At 43.1% G+C, this 19,734-nt stretch overlaps 1 protein-coding gene across 1 annotated transcript; it reads right to left on the bottom strand.

Annotated features, from left to right (window-relative positions):
- Nucleotides 1-234: 234 nt before the first annotated feature.
- LOC125506858 (uncharacterized) lies at nt 235-19,385 on the bottom strand. Its single transcript, XM_048671560.2, has 12 exons — nt 19,020-19,385; nt 18,792-18,947; nt 18,561-18,713; nt 18,257-18,420; nt 17,582-17,860; nt 17,359-17,489; nt 17,016-17,133; nt 16,819-16,911; nt 1,297-1,374; nt 1,106-1,193; nt 954-1,022; nt 235-691 (listed from the first exon to the last, which is right to left on the bottom strand). Exons 1-11 carry the CDS (start codon nt 19,261-19,263, stop codon nt 970-972), a joined length of 1,557 nt encoding a protein of 518 aa, XP_048527517.2. The 5' UTR covers nt 19,264-19,385; the 3' UTR covers nt 235-691; nt 954-969.
- Nucleotides 19,386-19,734: the final 349 nt, after the last annotated feature.

Here is a 19,734-nt window from a genome sequence, read left to right as displayed (position 1 = left end):
GGTCCTGGTGGGTGCAAGCGCAGGTCCTCTTACATGGTTGCCTGCAGGCTGCTGAGGTCCCTCCTCGGTAATCATTCGCCGCAGTTGAAATTGTGCACGCAATCTCAAATTGAAGACCTCGGTTAAATGAGAGGGTTCCAGAATTAGGGAGCTTGGTGAAATTAGAGACTCTTGCTCTGTTTTACCCTGCACAGCAAGGGTGCACATACACACAACGGGAATGGATTCGCAATGTAGCAAACATTTCGCTATAGCATTGTTACCAACTTCCAGCTTCAATTCATCATCCACAGTGTAGAGACAGGATGTGAGTCTCACCGAACTGAAAACAATTACTGAGTAGTAGCCAGTAATCCCTAAGCTATTCTGCTTCTGCAGTCTAAACATTACACTAGCATAATTACCGGGTTCAATTCATCATCCACGGCAGCTTCACTTGCATAAGGATAGGATGTGAGTTTCACAAGACTCAAAATAAGTAGTAGCCAGTAATATACAGGTTCTAACCTGCTCTAGCATGCAGGTTATGCTCTAAACTAAGCTGCTTCTACCGTTCCAAAGGCATGCACAATTTGAAGTTTTTGTCTGGGAACACAGACACACAAAGATTATGTCGAACTTGAATTTGCAATTGGCAGGCAAAGTTTTTTTTCCAATGACTCGTCCATGAAGGCCAGCAGCAGGCAAGCACCTACACAAACAAAAAAAAGCATCAAGGTTCGGTTAGACACAACTTTGAAGAGCATGCTTCGCTAGCGATCAGTGGTTAAATTGCCAGCTAAAGATTGATCAAAATAGTGTGTGTTTTTCCAATGCAAACAGAATGAGATAAGAGAAATAACAAATGATTTCTTCATGAAGTTGTTTACCGCACAGAACAATCTCCTCTACAACCTTAGAATTTGAGTTCAAACATGTTGAATCTAAACTATGTTAAAAAGGAAGATGTTTACCTCTCTCAGGCCAAGCTCAAGAATCATAAGAGACTGGCATGGCTTCTTTACCCATGATAGGGTAAGTGCCTACAACAAATAAAAACATCACAATTAGAGTAGATGTATCTTTGGCTCCTGTGAAATATGACTTATAATAGAGACATGTTTACCTTTCACAATGTCTTCTCCAAGATCCGATACAATTACAGTCAAGTTTCTAGTTCTCCGGCGATGTTTGATGGCATCAAATATTTTCACCTATAAAGTAATCCATAGAATTAACATACCGAAACATCTTTTTCGTAGTGCTATGGTCGGCATGAATTAAGTTATTCATAGTTACAATATAGAAATAACTTACCGAAACATCTTTTTCAGCATATAAATCTTTTCCTTGATCAAAATGTTCCCAGCATATGTCTATCAACATCTGCTCCAACTGGCGAAATTGCAAAAGTCGAGTGTCACATTAAAAATATAGAGAATATACCCTACAACCAAGTGTACTGACCCTCGCACCTCTCCCTCTCCCTCACACGAGATTCTTTCGTGTTCTGTGATTTTTTAAATACAAGATGGCTACAACTCTAAAGATATTTCATAAAGATCCTTGTTGTGTGATTTTTGAAATATATAATGTCTACAACTCTAAAGATATTTCATATCAAAAGCACCTCCACTAAACTAGCATACTCCATGATCCATATTACAAACTCTGTAATATCAAATGAACAAATATTATATACTTCCTTTGAAAGAACATACTCCATATTTGAGGATTTATTGATGATTGGATCGAATTGTTGGATGCCAGTTTGGATCGTGAGAATTTCATGCTTCATGTGCGTTCTATGGTTCCCAGGAATACGTTTCAGTAGATGGAAATAAAATTAATTATGCCTCTTTTTCGAGCAGATCAAGGGTGCGGCTCTGCCCCAGCTGAAACTTTATTATGCAAAGATAACAGAGTTTGGGGTTATAGGAGGCACAGCTACACGACACTACAACAGACAGCACGCAACAGAAAACACAAGGGAGCAGATCTACTTTTCAATCTCTAATAAACTGAAGCACACCAAGAACTCAAGGGAGCAGCACGCAGCCTACGGAGAATTATGACAGCCGGTGCTCAAGGTGAGGTCTGAGCATCAGAGGTAGCTGATGGTTGGAAAGAACACGTGCCTCAAATGTAGATAGGCTCCTGCTCTTGCATACAATCCACGGAACAAGGAGAACAACCCTGTTGGCAAGGTGACAGTGAAGGTGACAAGGGGAGCAGCGAGCTCTGCGCACATGATGCTTGATTGCTTTCAGGTTGGTGAGAACATGCACAACATGAGAATGTATGGTCCCTTGATTAAGCAAGGAACTTTCTTCATATAACTGTACCACGAACCTAGAAAGCATAGCATGAAATGCTGAATAAAAAGAATGTCAATATTTGACAGCTCAGTGTCACTCCTATCTTAGCTTCTGTGAGTGTCTTCTCACAGTACATGCATTTTCTATCTTTCCACTGTCCTATTATATTTTCTGGTTGTGATAATAATTTTAACATATTCTCCTTTAATAAAATAGTGTTGTAATTTTGCCTCTTTCGGCAATTGAACTACAAGAGTAGACTTCGGTGCATAGGTTCTACACCAGCCATGATAATTAATCAGGTATTCCATCTGTGTTCACTGCAGGAGCAGTATATTTTTACTTATTTTGGTGAGCTTGAGTTCTTGTTATTGATTATTTAATACAAGTGTATTGTCATAAGGTGTAATGTTGTCGCATATTTACTTGGAGAATCTCATGGATTATCCATTTGGTATTTGTTCTTCCAACTTTTTCTGCTGACAAATGTAATGATCTGAAGGAGCAATCCTCATTTAGCATTTTAGAAGCTCAGGTTTCTTTCTCTTGCATGCTAATATATCCTGGACTCAAAGATATATAAAGGATTAGTACCTAAGATATGGATAAAATTATCTAATAACCTGATTTTTTTTTGAACATCAACTCTGGGTACCTAAAACACATCTTTTCACTCCCTTCTAAACAGTATGCCAGTTGGTTTGCGTTAAATGCAATTTAGAATATCCTCACTTCTGTTTTCTTTGGTGAGCATTTTTTGTATCTGGTAGTGTCAATGGCTGGTTATATAGGTAAGTTTATTCTTTTCAACCTAATGATACATCTCCTACTTTTGTACCTAGAAGGTAATAGTCACAGTTTCTGTAAAGAATAATTGCTCACATCAGTCAAAACTTTTGTAGTATTAGATATTTTGTTAACTTCCTTTTGGGTATGACATTAATTGTGCAAGAAATCTATTACACTAGCCAAAAATATAACATCTGCATTTACGTGTAAATATTAAATAAGACAATAATTTATTCACAATTCAGTATATGTATAGGCAATGCACTTTTTTCTTATAGCTATGATTTTCTGGCACTTCTGTAACGACTCGGAATCGTAATATGTGCTAGAGCTTTCCATTTGGCACATACCGGTTAATGGTAAAAACAAATCTCTGTAGAAACTGCAATGAACTTTTGTTTGATTAGAAATTCAGATCATAAAGCAACCCACTGACAAGAACTCTTTTTCTTTTTCTTTTTGCATACGTACATCCTAATTTCTCATGCTTGAAGTTGTAGGGTTTGTTTTAGAGAAGAGTACATGTAGTATCAATCTGTGCCTGCTTACGAGTTACGACCAGGTTCCCTACATGGAGCTGTAAAAAAGGTCGCCAGATGACCATGTGGAAAATAGTGCAATTTGAACATTTATATTCACCAACCGGAACCTCCCCATTCTACATGTTGTGTATTCTTTAGTTACAATTCAAAATTCAGAATCAACAAAGAAGATTGCTGCGGTGATCCTATTTGCTGATGGTCATATTTGCTGTTTTCAAAATTCAGAATTATTTTACTGACATAGAAGCCCACGATTATGCTGTGAACTTCTACAAAACTCTTTTTGGCTACCAAGATAAAATCAACATTAACCTGAAAAATGATTTTTGGGAAGATGGAGAGAGGGTGACTGATGCACATAATTGCATTTTGGATACCCCCTTCTCAGAAAAGGAGATAAAGGATGTTGTCTTTGGCTCATATGCTGAAGGAGCTCCTGGGCCAGATGGCTTTCCTTTTTTATTTTATCAACAATTTTGGGACCTTATTAAAGGTGATCTATTTGCTTTATTTGATGATTGGGAGAAAGGTGAGCTAGACCTATATAGGCTCAATTTCTCTTTACTTACTCTAGTACCTAAAGAGGCTGATGCCACTAAGATGGAGAAATTTAGGCCTCTTGCTATGATTAATTGTAGTTTCAAGATCTTTGCCAAGTGTGCCGCGAATAAATTTGGACACATTTGCAAAGATTTAATTTCTGTGAATCAGACAGCCTTTATAAAAGGCAGGTATATAGCTGAGAGCATTATTGCAGCCCATGAAATTATTCATTCTGTTCACTCTAGCAAGCAGACTGGTTTTGTGTTTAAACTAGACTATGAGAAAGCTTACGACATGATTAACAGAGAGTTCCTGATAGACATGATGTATAAGAGAGGGTTTAGTACTAACTGGATGAGGAAAGTTAAATCTCTCTTATACGAAGGTTCTGTTGGGGTCACTATCAATAATAGGAATAGTGATTTTTTTATTGCGGGCAAAGGAGTGAGGCAAGGGGACCCCTATTCCCCTTTGCTTTTCAACCTAGTAGCTGATGTTTTTACAAAAATTCTTATTAAAGCCTCCAGAAATAATATCCTGGAAGGCCTCTTCCCTAGTTCCAATCCTGCTGGCATCATTAGTATGCAATATGCGGATGACACATTACTTTTCCTCAGCAATAATAAATCCCATGCGAAAAACCTTAAGTGGTTACTTTCCTGCTTTGAACATCTATCTGGCATGCGGATTAATTTTCATAAATGTGACCTGGTTCCCATTAATATCAATGAGGATGATGCCAATATCCTTGCACAAATACTTGGTTGCAAATTGAGTGAGTTCCCTATTAAATATTTAGGTGCTCCTCTTCATCACAGGAAGCTTAAGAAAAGTGAGCTTCAACCTACTGTTGATAAGATTATCAAGAGAGGGGCTGGATGGAGGGGGAGACTTCTGCCTTCGGGCAAGACTCACATTAGTGAAAACTTGCTTATCCACTATCCCTAGTTATCTTATGGGGATTATTAAATTCTGAAAATGGGCCATCAATCTGATTAATTCTCAACTAGCTCACTGCTTTTGGGACGATTATGAGGGTCATTTTAAATATCATCTTGCTGCCTGGGGTAATGTAACCTTACAAAAGCAGCATGGGGGTATGGGTATTCCTAATATTGCTGATATGAATTTATGTCTTTTAGCCTCTTGGATCAGGAGATATTTCCTGGATGAGGGCAAAATTTGGAAACAAATTATTGATGCCAAGTATAAGACTCACAGCCCTAATATTTTTACTTGCCCGGAAAATGGTGCCTCCCCATTTTGGAAAGGAATACTACGGGCTGCTAAAGCTGCCAATGTAGGATATTCCTGGATAGTGGGGAATGGCAAGAATATTAGATTTTGGGAAGACCAGTGGCTGGGACATACTACCTTAGCTACCCAATATTGGGAGCTATACTCTATTGCCAACGACCACAATGTTTCTATTAGTGAGGTCTGGGATGGCACCAATCTAAAAATTACTTTTAGAAGGTGTTTCACCCATAAGCTTCTAGCAGAGTGGGACGATTTGTTCAGCCGAGTGGCTAATGTAAAATTAAATGACGTTGAAGACACCGTGCGCTGGAATTTTGAAGCCAAAGGTGTCTTTACTGTCAAATCTTTTTACAACTTTATCAACTTTAGGGGAATTGATCCGGCCAACCTTACAATTATTTGGAAAATTAACATTCCCCTTAGGGTCCAGATATTTCTCTGGCTCGTGGCCAAAAACAAACTTTTAACAAGAGACAATCTGCAAAAAAGACAGCATGTAGATGACGCTACCTGCCTTTTTTGTGGAGAATCTGAATCTATTGATCATTTATTTTTTGGCTGCGTTGTTGCGATAGAGCTATGGAGAGGGATTTTTGACATATCTAAAAAACAAGTTGGTATGTCCATTGAGAACATGCTAGCTTGGTGGTTTAATCACAAAAATCTCTCAGCAGACTGCATGTTACACTCTGCTGCCCTTTGGGCTCTGTGGAATCATCGCAATGACATTTGCTTCAAACATGTTCCCTGGCTTGGGATGCAGGTGTTGAGGAGGAAAACTGCTGCTATATTAAGCAGCTGGATGGTCCGATGCTCAGGCGGTGCAAAAGAAAGAGGGATGTACTTGGTGAGAAAGATGGAGCAGGAAGCGCGTGCACCCCGCCTCCTGATGTGGCCAGACCCTGGCTAGGACTCCTGAAGTGCTCGGAGTTGCTGTTCGATTGCGGCAATGCATAAGATCTAGGCGAGCGCTTTTGTAGTTTTCTCCCTCTCCCTTCGAGATGTTTGTTCTTTTATGTTTTGCTGGAGCTTAGTCTCTATCGCTGATAGCTGTTCTTTGGCACTTTACTGTGGAGGCTAGAACTTCTATCTTGCTGGGGCAGCGTGTGTTGCTGGATCCCCCCCGCGTGCTTGTAACAGGATGTCTGAATGTTGTGGTTTCATTTTGGTAATACAAAATGGAGCCGGGGCCGAAAGCCCTTTTTCTCTAAAAAAAAGCCCACGATTATTGTACATGATGGTCATATTTGCTGATTTTCACAGGTATGGATGATATCTCTCTTGGTGGATCTCAGTTTCTCTTCCAACTGCCAGAGAAATGTATAGATACCTGTGGCTTCTGACATCAATAAATTGTTATTAAAAATATGGTAAGAATAATGTGTGGATATTTTTTTCAGATGGTTGTTCGCCTGCCATCTTATTCGCCATTAGCTACATGAAAGTTATGCACATAACGACCCCTTTGTTCAACGGTTGATGAAATGATTTATTCCACTTATTAATCTAGAAACATTTATCTACTACAGTGCCAACCTTCACCTATGTTTTCAGAGCGTTAACTTATTTTGTTGTTTGCTTTCATTCTCATTTGGAGTCCCGCATCACGAATTCATGAGTGTAACTATTTATTGTTTTCCTTGAAGTACCACTCAAGCTGATCTTTGCATGCGTCTTCCAATTTTTTTAGCAGTAATGTTTCTCACTTCGCAGCATTTTTATTTAACTGACCGACATTTTTATGTGATTGACTCTTCTTATATTGCCGCTCCATTTTGTTACTGATAGATTTGGTATGCTAATTTTTATTTGCATTGTAGTTTTTATCGCCTCAACCTATTCTCCTTATTTGTTCACCTGTTAGTGATCGATTGTATCACCCCTCTTTCAACTGGATGGGACAAATGAAACAATTCTTTCAGATGGTTGAGAAGGTTATTAGCTTCAGCTGACTTCAATTAGGAAAATCTGTGTTTTTATGAAAGTTACGAATTCAAAGTTGATGGCCTTGCAAATTCGTGAATGTAAAGGTTCAGTTTAGGATACATATAGCTTTTAGTTTTGTTTTAGCCAGAGACATTATGGTCTAATATTTCACCTTACGTATTGTATTGTAAGATCCAAACTTTTCATTCATATCTATCTACGTAAAACTGATAATTTTTTAAGTTGTAGCTCATTTTAAATAGTAAAGTGCAGCTCATATTTTTTTTCATTTGTATACAGTGCAATTTACTTACAAGGTTAATAAGATTACTGAAACATTCAGATCCAGTCAACTCAATTTTTAGTATATCTTAGTGATTAACACAAAAGCAGTATATAGTCCCAATAAATGAACTTAGGAAATAATACAAGTTGGGAAATTAATATGTTGGATGATAATGTTATGAGGCGCCTTTCAAGCCCTCTCATTGATCCTACAGAAACACTAATCTAAGCCATCTAATTGCAATTCTGGTCATATGGGTGTCCCAGATTTTGAGATATCTTGATATGATAAGTAATTTGAATCATGGTTGAATTTACTTATAATCCAGTTTTTGTACTTCATGATTGAACCATGGTCGTACACAAGTGATGGCAGGCAAATCTAATAGTAGGTGTGTTCACCGTGAACCAGTAGAGGCTTCACAATTTAATGCACCCGTAAGTCTAAGAAAAAGCATGCTACCTGGGAGAGTTTGTGACCCTAGGACTCTTCTCCCTTTATAAGGCGACACAAGAGACACAATGCACCAAGCCCAGGCATGTGAGACTGACAAGACAGAGGACGAGGACTAGGGTCCATCAGCTACTGCCGAACACCCACCCTCTCAACCAACTCGCTCGTCTACCCCGGCCCTTACTGCTCCTACAAAGGCTGCACAAATAGAAACCTCAGGAATCACGCGGGCCACACTAGGTAGAAGGCCCTTCAAGCGCCTCACGACTACAGAGATGAACGACCGTCGTGCCAAACTTTGCTTCAACGGTGACCAACAAATTCACACCTTGTCACTACTGTAAGAAATTTTTTATCTGGGTGCCTAAGAGGGGCGATGGTGACTCTATCGAGAAGGATGCGGATGTAGAGGTCTCCCTTCACACACTCACAGGTATTCGCAAAAGCTCGACGATGTAGTTGGCAGTTGTCATCCGTGAAATCATCCTCATCGCTGTTGTTGACTCTAGCTCCACCCACAATTTCCTATCAGACCAGGCAACCATGCGCACCAACATGGAGCTTTCCCAACACGCAAGCATGTGGCCAATGGCAACAAGCTCATCAGTCATAGGATCTGTTGTAGCCTTGAAGTCTTGGTGGGCACACAACCATTCACCATCGACTCCTACACCCTTCCTTTGTAGAGTTACGACACGGTGCTCGGCATGCAATGGCTAGGGGCTCGTTGGGACTCACCAAGCTCACATGTCCTTTTGGCATCATGACCATGCAGTCACGTTGCACAGGGAGGCGACCCTGGGCGTTCGTTCCCTTGTTTGTGAGGGGCAGGACCTCCTAACAACCTCGCTAGAGGATTTTGAGGGCATGTTCATCAAGCCGCGCACATTACCTTTAGCATGGTGATGTGATAGCCCCATTACCTCTTCACTACTAGGGAAAACCTTATACACAGAATCTTAGCAGTAGGGCGACACAAAAAGAGGCGATGCTGCTAATTTGTAGCAGCGTGGTTAGGGAAAGCACGCTACTGATGTAAATTTAGCAGTAGTGTGTGATGTTTAAACCGCGCTGCTACAAAAATCCACCGACAGTACACAACGACCTAACTTTACCAGCAGCGCGGCGTCAAGAAGCGCGCTACTGCTAATGCCATAGTAGTAGCGCGCTTTTTAGTCACGCCGTTGCTGCTAATTTTGAAATTGTCCACACGGTTGGCCCGTTTAGCAGTAGCGCGTGATAGGAAAGCGCGCTGCTGCTACGATCATAGCAGTAGCGCGTTTTTGCTCCCGCGCTGCTGCTAAGAGGCACCACCCACCACCTTTTTCCACCTCCCCCTCCCATCTCCTCTCCCCCCTTTCCCCTACCTCCCACATCCTCCCTCTCTCACTCTTCATCTTCCTCAATACTTCTCCCCCCATTACTCTCCCTCTTCTACCTACCTTTCTCTCTCTTCATTACTCCTAGCTAACTACACCACCTCCATTAGTGCATCTCCTTTCTTTTTTTCCTTCCCCCTCCACTAGTTGAAGTTGTATCCTCCCAAATTAGCTAGCTACGTAGATGTAGCATTTAGTTAAGTGACCTATTTGTCCCCTAACTAGATCTTTCTTTGTCAAGAAGAGCTTTGTGCACTTTTGATCTCCCTACATCATCATCCACACCGTGTGCTCGATCTCGTAGCTAGAGGTGATTAAATTTTCATGCTTTTGCAAAATGGAAATATGTGTATGTGTGTGTGTGATATGATAATTGGGAAATATGATGGAAATTGTGTGTGTGGCATGAGTTGACGCTGAATTATGCTTTTGAGTTGCCTATGTTTTGCCGAAATGTCGATTTATTTCCGTTTCGGCGAATTCCGGGCAAACTCTAGATCTATATATGTCCTATTTTTAGGGAAGGTCATGCCGAATTTTTGTATGACTTTGATGCATGCACGCATTTTTATAATCAATTTGTTTATTACTACCGTGCAGGTGTTCATGATGGTCAGTGGAACAATGGTGGATAGGTGGTTGCGGTCGGCGGTGCAGGCCATGAAAGAAAATAACCTGACAAAGGTTTTATGTCCATGTCGAAGATGCAAAGGAATAGTTTGGCTCGACCCCTATGACGAAGGTCGTGTCGAAGCGCACCTGCTCATGACCGGTTTCATGGATGGCTATACTCGGTGGATAATTAAAGATGAGGATGATGATGTTGAGGACGCCGACGGGGCAGCCAATGACGACAGTGGGCAAGACGAAGAGATGATCGATAATGGCGGCGGAGAATAGGCCGGATATGGCGGCAGAGAAGGGGCCGGACATGGCGGAGGAGAAGGGGCTGGACATGTCGGCGGAGAGAACGTGGACTCCACGCAGCAGAGTTCGTCAGTACTAAGTTCAATCGTGTGGGACCCTCATGTTCAAGCACTACTTCGCAAGGAGACGAGTACTGAGAGAGCTGCTTCTAGAGAGGAGGCTAAGCTGGAGCAACTGGTGGTAGACTCGAACACTCCACTGTATGATGGTTGCAATCCTGAGGTGACCCGCTTGAGTTTCACGCTCCAACTCCTGAAGACGAAGGCTAAAAACAAATGGACCGACACTAGCCTCGATGAGCATCTCAAGTACCTAAAGGATGTTCTTCCCGCGGGGAATCTATGTCCTAGCTAGTAGTGTTCATGAGGCCAAGAAGATTGTGTGCCCTCTTGATCCGCCGCATGTTAGATACCATGCATGCATCAATGATTGCATAATTTATCAGAAGGAGCACGCGGAAAAAACAAGCCTTCCGGTGTGCAATGCTTCTCGATACAAGAAGGCCGGGAAGAAATGTCCCTAGAAAGTTGTATGGTACTTACCGATCACTCCCCGTCTCCAGCGGTATTTCGTACAGTAGATCCCAAGGAAGCAAAGCTAATGCGCTGGCACACGGAGAGGAAGAAGCCCGACAATGGAGATGATCCGAAGCTAAGACACGTCAAGGATGGAAGCCAGTGGAGAGCGTTGATTCGCAGGAGAAGCAACACCAGCTTGCAGCCGAAAGCCCTACTTCTCCGATGAGGCCCAAGTGGGACACCCCTCTCAACCGAGCCTTGAAGGAACTTAAGGGACTCCCTTTGGCCAACGGCCGCAATATGGTCGTGTGCACGACGCTGGAGACGGCGCCACATGGAAGGTGTATTACAACGAGGGCCTGGAGGCCAAGAAGCAGAAAAAGAAGTTTAGTCAGGCGGACATCGACGAGAAGGTGAAGCTTGCGGTCGACAAAAAAGCAGCTGAGGAGAAAAATGAGTTGTTACTGCAAGCAGTCAATGCAGCTGTAACTGCCTGCAGAAATGATTTCGCTACTAACTTGATTCCAGCTATCATCAACTGGACCAAGGAAAATCCAGACAAGACGGTACATGATTTCCCGTTGCCCAGTTTCGTCGGGAGCAACTCCGTGAACAACAACACCACCGCACCATCACTTGCTCACGCAACCGGGCCTCCTCTCGCAGTCGCTCCCGCTCATAGCAGCCCGTCCTCAGTCTCTGGCCTGCTAGGTGGGCCTTCGTCTTTGGCTGAGCTCGATGCCATCACGGTAATTACATGTCGCACCAACATAGAATATTCCATTTTCGTTGCCTTTCGGATGTTTTACGCCATAGACATATGTGTTTGCAGGCTGAAGAAACCCCATGCACCATACTCTACTTGATCAAAGGCCAGAAGGTGGACGTGGGAAAGGGGATGATAATGAACCCCTTGCAACCCACGTTCCACAACCAACCGATCCCCGTTGGGCACTTCAGGGTTAGCTTGTCCAGTGTGAAATCAGGGCACGAGCATTTGCCTCCTCCAGTATATCCTGTGGGAGAGGACGACGAGACCCCGCCGCGGATTGGAAACTGCAAGGGTTGGGTGCTGCTATGGCCGAAGAATCTTATTCGTCTGGAGCCGGCCGAGAGCACACCAATAACCACACATCAACAACCATGTGCGGAGACCACCACCCCGCCTACGCAATTACCAGCTCTTGTAGTGTCGGGTGAGAGCGGCGGACGACGTGATGAAGGGGGTGCAATAGTACTGGCTGATGTAATCGGTCCTGTAGAACATATAATGGATGAAGAGACGGAGGTCGACCCAATGGGTTTCCTCAATACAAACACGTATGACTGTGACATAGATATGATGAGTCAACCATATGACGAATTGGGCTATCAGCATGCTAATGAGGATATGGATGATCTACCCAGGCAGGAAGGTCGTAGCAGGGATTGCAAAAAGTCTCTCTTCATGAAATCCTCACAGGACATGCCTGAAGATGCCGCCTCAACACAGGCTCAACTAGCCGAGGGCCGTACAGTGCTTAGCCCGGGAACACTGGGGCAGGGGTTAAGGAAGGGTCTGGAAGGTGTGCCCAAGAAAAAGGAGAGGAAGAGATCGGGGAAGATAGCTGCCTCCAAACAAGTCAGAGCACATAGCAGCCAGATGATGGATTCTGAAGAGCGTGTACCCGTGAAAGGTGCGGCCATGTTCCATCTCACGGGCGAGCCGATGCTACCGTCAAACCGCTGGAGGCACTATCAGGGGATCTCAGGGACTGCACAACCTTGTGTTGTCGACTGAGAAAAGCCTAGTAGCCTCGAAGGATCCAGGATATCCGACATACGCGGCTCGTGTGCCTGAGGGGAAGTGCTACGTCGACACACAGCCCACGGAGGTGTTCTTCCTGCAGTTTGACTATATTTTTTAGATGTTTCTGACAAGGCGTCTCGATTTTATAATCGTCCGCCTTTTTGCGCTACATATGAGCTCCGTCATGAAGAGAGAAGAAGTCTCGCAAATCTGTGTGGCGGATCCATACTACATGCACGAGTCTTTCTTGAGTCTCGGTGTCTTTGAGCGTGAAACTGCTAGGGACTACCTCCAAAACTTCATGGTACAGAATAAGGACCAGGAAATTGTCCTCCTGCCTTATCATCAAAAGTAAGTCAGTTCCGGACAACCCTTGCGTACATTTCAATCATTCCTTCTGCTCATATGAAGAATAATTTGAGGTATCTTCCCCGCAGCAACGGGCGCGCCGTCCTTATCGTTCTTTACCAGCGAGTCTCCCACGCCATGTATTTCGACCCTTCCAGAGACTACGAGAAGGACTACACCCACATAATGAATATTCTAGATGATGCTCTTCAAGGCTTCAGTATTAGAGGTGGCCACATGCAGATCAGGAAACAAAGGAACAAGAAGATGGGTTTTGCGCATAAAACTAACTTCTGCTGCATCCATGTCCCAAAACCAAGCAAGAAGGATGGATTCTACATCCTCCATCTCATGATTGAGTTCAACACAGATCACCAAAAGCTTCGCATGACAAGCAGAAATGATGAACATATCCACAAGTGGCTAGACTCTCATGGAGAAGCGGATTATAAACTTAGAGATGACTTCTTTCGCATCCAAAGGGACATTGCGGCGATCATCATGAAAGAAGTCATCGATGAGAAGGGGATGTTCCACCACGGCCCAATATCACGAGCTGACGTCCGAACTCGCATAGGCATGCAACGTCAAGACCTCACGCCGTTCAAGAAGCTAGGGTCCATCCTCGATGATATGGAAGGATGGAACTTCTAGTGATTTACGATGCCGATGATGATGATACGTGTCGGTTGAACTTGTATACTTTCTATAGCGATGAAACTTTGCGATGTCCACGGTCCCTGCCGAACTTGCATAACACTGCTTTGTTTGTTTGGGTACGACGACCTACGCACCTCTAGTTAATTAGTTTGCGTACTGTATGTTGCATCTAGTTGCTAATTAACCCTTTCTTTTTCGTGTTGCTCTAATATATTTTGTTGCATATGATTGTACATCCTCTTGATGAACATGCATCTCTAACAGGTACCTAGTTTCTTGATGGCGAGATGGCGGTGCTATGTCGTTGAGGATGTAGACAAGAAGGAGAAGCTAGTTACTTGAGGTTCACGCTAGCGCGAGAGAGGACTCGTAACCGTCGCCTCATGTACTGCATAGTTCCGTTCTCACTCATAGTGATAGCTCTTCTCGCATATACCATTGTTTAGATGGATGACGTTGTAGTTGCAAGTATTCGAGACTTGCATGTATCGCTATTTTTGAGATGATGACGAGATACCACTTTGTGTTGGATGATGATTATGATGAGACTATTTGTATGTTTATGCTATGATTACGTTTGTTGTCTCGCAGCCATTGGTATGTGTATCATGATGACATTTGTATCTGCTAAAGATTCTTCTATAAAGCCTGTTCAAATAAAAAACAAATATGCAGAAAAAAACAAAAACTACTAAAATTAGCAGTAGCGAGTGGAGAAAAGTTAGCAACAATGCCACGATAGCAGTAGCGCGTCCAGGCAAAGAGCACTAGAGCTATTAGCAGTAGCGAGCTTTCATGAAGCGCGCTGCTGCTACACTTGTGTAGCAGTAGCGCTGGTGAGCACGCGCTACTGGTATGTGTTAGGTGTAGCGCCTTATTAGTAGCGCCGGTCCCCGCGCTACTGATATATCTAAAACCCGCGCTACTGCTAGCCTTTTCCCTAATAGTGCCTTACAAGGGTGGCTCCAATGCTGGTTGACGGTGTACAACACCGATGGCTCATACCCGACGGTGCACGATATGGTGGTGCCCACCCCATGGGGCTCTCACTAAGCGCCCCCCTTGTTTCCAGAAGATCCGAACCTTTGATGCAAGTCAGAGACTATCCATCCGATTGGGGCTCTAGGTTGGTAAGCAAACCGTGTAACTTAAGGACTCGTCTCCCTTTATAAGGCGACTCCTAGGGGTAGTTTGAGCCATCTGACATCTAGTCATAGTCTCAATAGCAACATCTCCATGCATATTGTAACTCCCTCACACGAGGCGTTTTCCCCACATCAATCAAAGCAAAAGCGGGAGTAGGGTATTATCTCCAAGACAAGGGTCCGAACCTTAGGTACCCCCATGTGCGATCCCTTCTAGTACTTCCGGTCACGCGCTCTGCCCTATTGGGACTACTAACGGTTTTCAGTACCGTCGTCGGTGGTCCGTCCATATCGCTATCACACCTCAAAAGGACGAGATTGAGCAGCAATGCCCCAATATGCTAGATCAGGAATTGATTCTAAGGAGCCATTATGAATTTTAGTCCCAATCCTTTTGGTCAGGAAGTAAGATGACTCATGGAGTTTCTGCATCAACTACTACGCCCTCAATAAGCACGCCCCCAAGGACAAGTTCCCCATCCCATTGGTGGACGAGTTTCTCAACGGACTCAAGGTCGCTTGCTATTTCACTAAGTTCGACTTGCGCTCGGGATACCACCAAATCATAATGCACGTCAATGACACCCGCAAGACAGCATCCTGCACCCATGGGAGGCTGAGTTTCTAGCCATGCCTTTCGGCTTGACAAAGGCTACATTGACATTTCAAGACTTGATGAATGTCGTCCTTTGGCCCTTCTTACAAAGATTTGTCCCCGTATTTCTTAATATATCTTGATTTGTAGCAAATCTTGGGTTGACCACCTACGCCATGTGCATGATGTATTCCAGTTGATGTAGTAGCATCAGATGGCGCTTAAACGGCCCAAGTGCATTTTTTGGGATGAAACAATGGCATGTTAAGCCACATCATCTCAGCAAAGGGGGGCAGCTATGGATCCTGCCAAGGTTCAGAGTGTGAGGGATTGACCGGCACCATGAACCATTATCGTCTTGCATGTATTCCTTGGACTGGTGGGCTACTACCGCAAGTTCATTTGCGACTTCAGGGCTATAACCCCTAATGGCGCTCTTAAAAAAAGAGGGGCATCGTTCGTCGGCTCAAGCGACAACTGACTTTGACAAACTGAAGCAACACTCACGATGACACCAGTACAACACATGAAGAATTTCTGAAAGCAATTCATCGTTGACCGCAACACCTTAAGTTTGGGGTTTGTGTTACACCAAGGCGGATCGAGTTGTAGCCTTCTTCAGCCGCCTTATAGCCTCGTGCCACGTCAAAGTCGCTGCATAAGGACGAGAGTTGATTCACATCGTCCATCTAGTGCGCCATTGGCACCCATATCTCTGGGGCACGCGTTTTGAGTGCAAACAAACCACGACAGTGAGAAGTATTTCTTGGACCAAGGCTTGTCTACATCCCTCAACATCATTGGGTCAGCAAGCTACTTGCACTTTGTAGTGGAATTTAGTCCGGGAAAGCTCAATACTAAGATGACAAGCGCCATGAGGTTACTTTGAGGTTGACCAATGGGTGTGGCCTGATCCAACTAATGAGAATAACCATCCATGCAGAAAGTTGACCTATCCAACCAAGAATCAAGAAGGTGCTCTAAAGAGCACGTCATTACAAAGCCTTTAGTCCCAAACAAGTTGGGATAGGTTAGAGGTGAAACCCATAAGATCTCACGACCAACTCATGGTCCGGGCACATGGATAGCAAGCTTCCACGCACCCCTGTCCATAGCTAGTTCTTTGGTGATACTCCAATCCTTCAGATCTCTCTTTATGAACTCCTCCCATGTCAAATTCGGTCTACCCCGACCTCTAGTTCTTTGGTGATACTCTGAAGAGCACGTCATTATTTGATTAAGAATACAAAATTACTTGCTACCGATTATAGGACACGGGAGATTAATCTAAGGTGGATTAGAGTGTAACTAAGCCTAGATGCAGAAAAAAGTGAAATTCAATAAATACACAATACACATACCTCGATGTTAGTAGAAATGTACTTTCCATTAAAGCTTTCAATAACATCACCCTCACGAATTCCAATTTTCTCAGCATGCGATCCTTTAGACACCTATTTTTAGCATTATTACAACATAATATGCATATGAGAAATGGTTTTAGAAGAAACTATTAGAAAAGTGAAAGAAAAAATAAAATAAGCACCACAATATATACCTGTTCAACAATAAGACCGGACTCGATGTAATGATCTCGAGTCATTCTCTCAATAGAGATAGGATCTAAATGCTTGATTGAAGTGAACGTCATTCCAAGATGAAGGCGAGGCATACAACTGTAAGAAATAAAACAAAGGCTAAATAAGTATCACACAAATTTAAGAAAAAGATCATAACACGATTACTCTTACAAGACATTAGTACTTCTTCCTTCATTCCAAAATAAGTGTCGTGGTTTTAGTTCAAATTTGAACTAAAATCACGACTTATTTTGGAACGGACGAAGTATATCACAAAAAAGTAGTAACAAAGAATTATGAGAAAATGAGGAAAATACATACTTGAATCTTCTCCAAAAATCGAAGCACTTATGCAATATGGACGAAGGTATGAATGTCTCATTGATATGATTATTAACTAAACCCACAACCTTCCCTTCTAAGTCAATGATCGGTCCTCCATCATCAGCAAGCTATAGCATAGTAAGAGTAATAAAATACTATGATTGTAGTAATAAGATAGCAAGATCGAAATAGAAAAACATAAATTTGAGATATAACGCACCAGTTTGCGACTAGATGCATCACGACAAAAATACATGTAGTGGCATCTTTCATACCAAGATGGAACCTCATAGGCTGCCATACCATGTGTTATCTTCAGATCTAGATTTTCATCTCTTCCAAGTCGAAAAACATCTTTACCAGAACGCACACAGTCATTAAAAGTGGGCAGCTGAACTGGTTTATTCACTTTAACCTCATAAAGAGCAAGTTCATAATGCTCCTGAAGATAGACGAGTTGGCCTGGTACAACTCTTTTGTCGAGGAAGTGAACATTGACCTAAAACAACGGCGGTAAAAGTTATGATGCTACATTTTTTAGAGATCTTATATTGACGAAAATATTTTTTAGAAGTCAACTATCATGAAAGTCAAGCAGCAGAATAAAATCTTTTGTTAGTACACAGAGTGTATAAATAAATACTAGTCCAGTTTCTCTTTTGGGAAAGTTGAAGATGATGACACACTTACTTTGTAACTAGTCTACGGTTTAGCAACAGATGCATTACAAATAGTTTAATCATAGAGAGAACAAACAAACAAACAAACAAACAAATGAAAACAATCAATAGTGAGCCGTGCGGGTAAATAAATAGACTGCTGAATTATTAGTTTTCCTTGTATAGAAGTGCAAGGCTCCTACACGCCAACTAGTGAATGTTGTTAAGAAGGTCACCTCAGCGCCACGATGATATTTTCCTATCCACTGCGATTTCCAATGGTTCTTCACGGAGGGATTCTTTTCACGAATGAGATGCGCAGACGTCAAAACATGGGCGGTTTTGCTTCTGTCGTTCCTTTGAAACCACAAACCACAACACTTGTTGAGTGGCTGACTCCCTGCAAAGCAACCAAAAGTCACACACATTTGGTCGACTAGCATATAGTACTCCCTCCGTCCCAAAATAAGTGTCTCAACTTTGTACTAACTCAACAGAGGAAGTACTAATTTAGAAGCAATTATGATGTTACATACACACCTAGAAATGATGACAGTAAAACGACGGATTTAGCAGCAAGAAGTACTGCACCAGTTGCCCGTTCACGAATAGGTAGAAAGCGATGGTCATCGAACAAGCAAGAAGGTGCTTCATAACCGTAGTGATCCATAGTGAAGAGGTTAGCTCGACGAGCTACCAAAAGAAGACAATTAAGTTAACATCAGGCCGGAAATTAGCGATGAGAAGAAGAGAAAAGGATGGGGATTTTACACTTTTCTGCTTCGTAATTGGCCTTGGCGTAGTCGAAGGCAGCGAGTATGTCCGGATCATCAACCAGCTCGTCGGGGATGTAGGGTTCGTAGATCGGAGGGCTGGGTGGATCGGAGGATTCCTCCGTCACCGACTCGTCCACATCGTACACACGATCTACAGAAGACAACGAACGAGTAAGCATCGTGACGAGGAGGATAAGATGTTGGAACGTGGAGGGAAAATCACCTTGTTTTCCTTCTGATTGATCTTTGTCAGGCTCGAAGACCGCGAAGAGCATCTCTGGGTGGGAAGTCCGAACAGCTCCCTTCCTCCTCCTCCTCCTCCTCCGATCCACGCGGTCGCCGGGAGATCTAGGGCTCGTGGAGCGGAGAGCTGTCCCTTCCTCCTCCTCCTCCCCTGCCACGTTTCGCCTCTTCGCTCTCCGCTCCGTCTCCGGCTCGTCGCCGCGGATCCTGACGGCCCTCGGCATCTTTCTCGCCTCGTGCGCCGCCGCCTCTGCACCGGGGAGGCCGGGAGACGGTTTGGGGATCGATGGACTCGCGTCCGCGTCGAGTGTGTGGGTCCGCGTCTCTTTTTTCCACCTATTTTCCCCTTTTTTGATCGAAGAAGTCTTTTTTTAAGGACGCGCATATGTGGCGACCATGTCAGTCCTGGAAGAGGACCTGCTCTAATCTCGATCTTTTTTCTTTAAGAAACTCTCTAATCTCGATCTAACCCGACAAATAATAATTGAACACTAATTATCTATATCTATATCCATACCGACATAAAAAAATCAAATATATAGATTCAACTACCTTCGGTCGTCAAACCAAGTCAATTCAACGACCTAAACTATTTCAGTAACGAGTATTCAACACATTTAGCGTTGTTATCTTGATTTAATCCTACAGATAATATTGTACTTAATAACCTCATGCAATTGATTTACTTCCTAATT

The sequence above is a fragment of the Triticum urartu genome, chromosome 5A, assembly GCF_056163025.1.
Source record: "Triticum urartu cultivar PI428250 chromosome 5A, HENAU_Tu73, whole genome shotgun sequence".
Taxonomy (NCBI): domain Eukaryota; kingdom Viridiplantae; phylum Streptophyta; class Magnoliopsida; order Poales; family Poaceae; genus Triticum; species Triticum urartu.
This window is presented reverse-complemented; position numbering and strand designations above follow the sequence as displayed.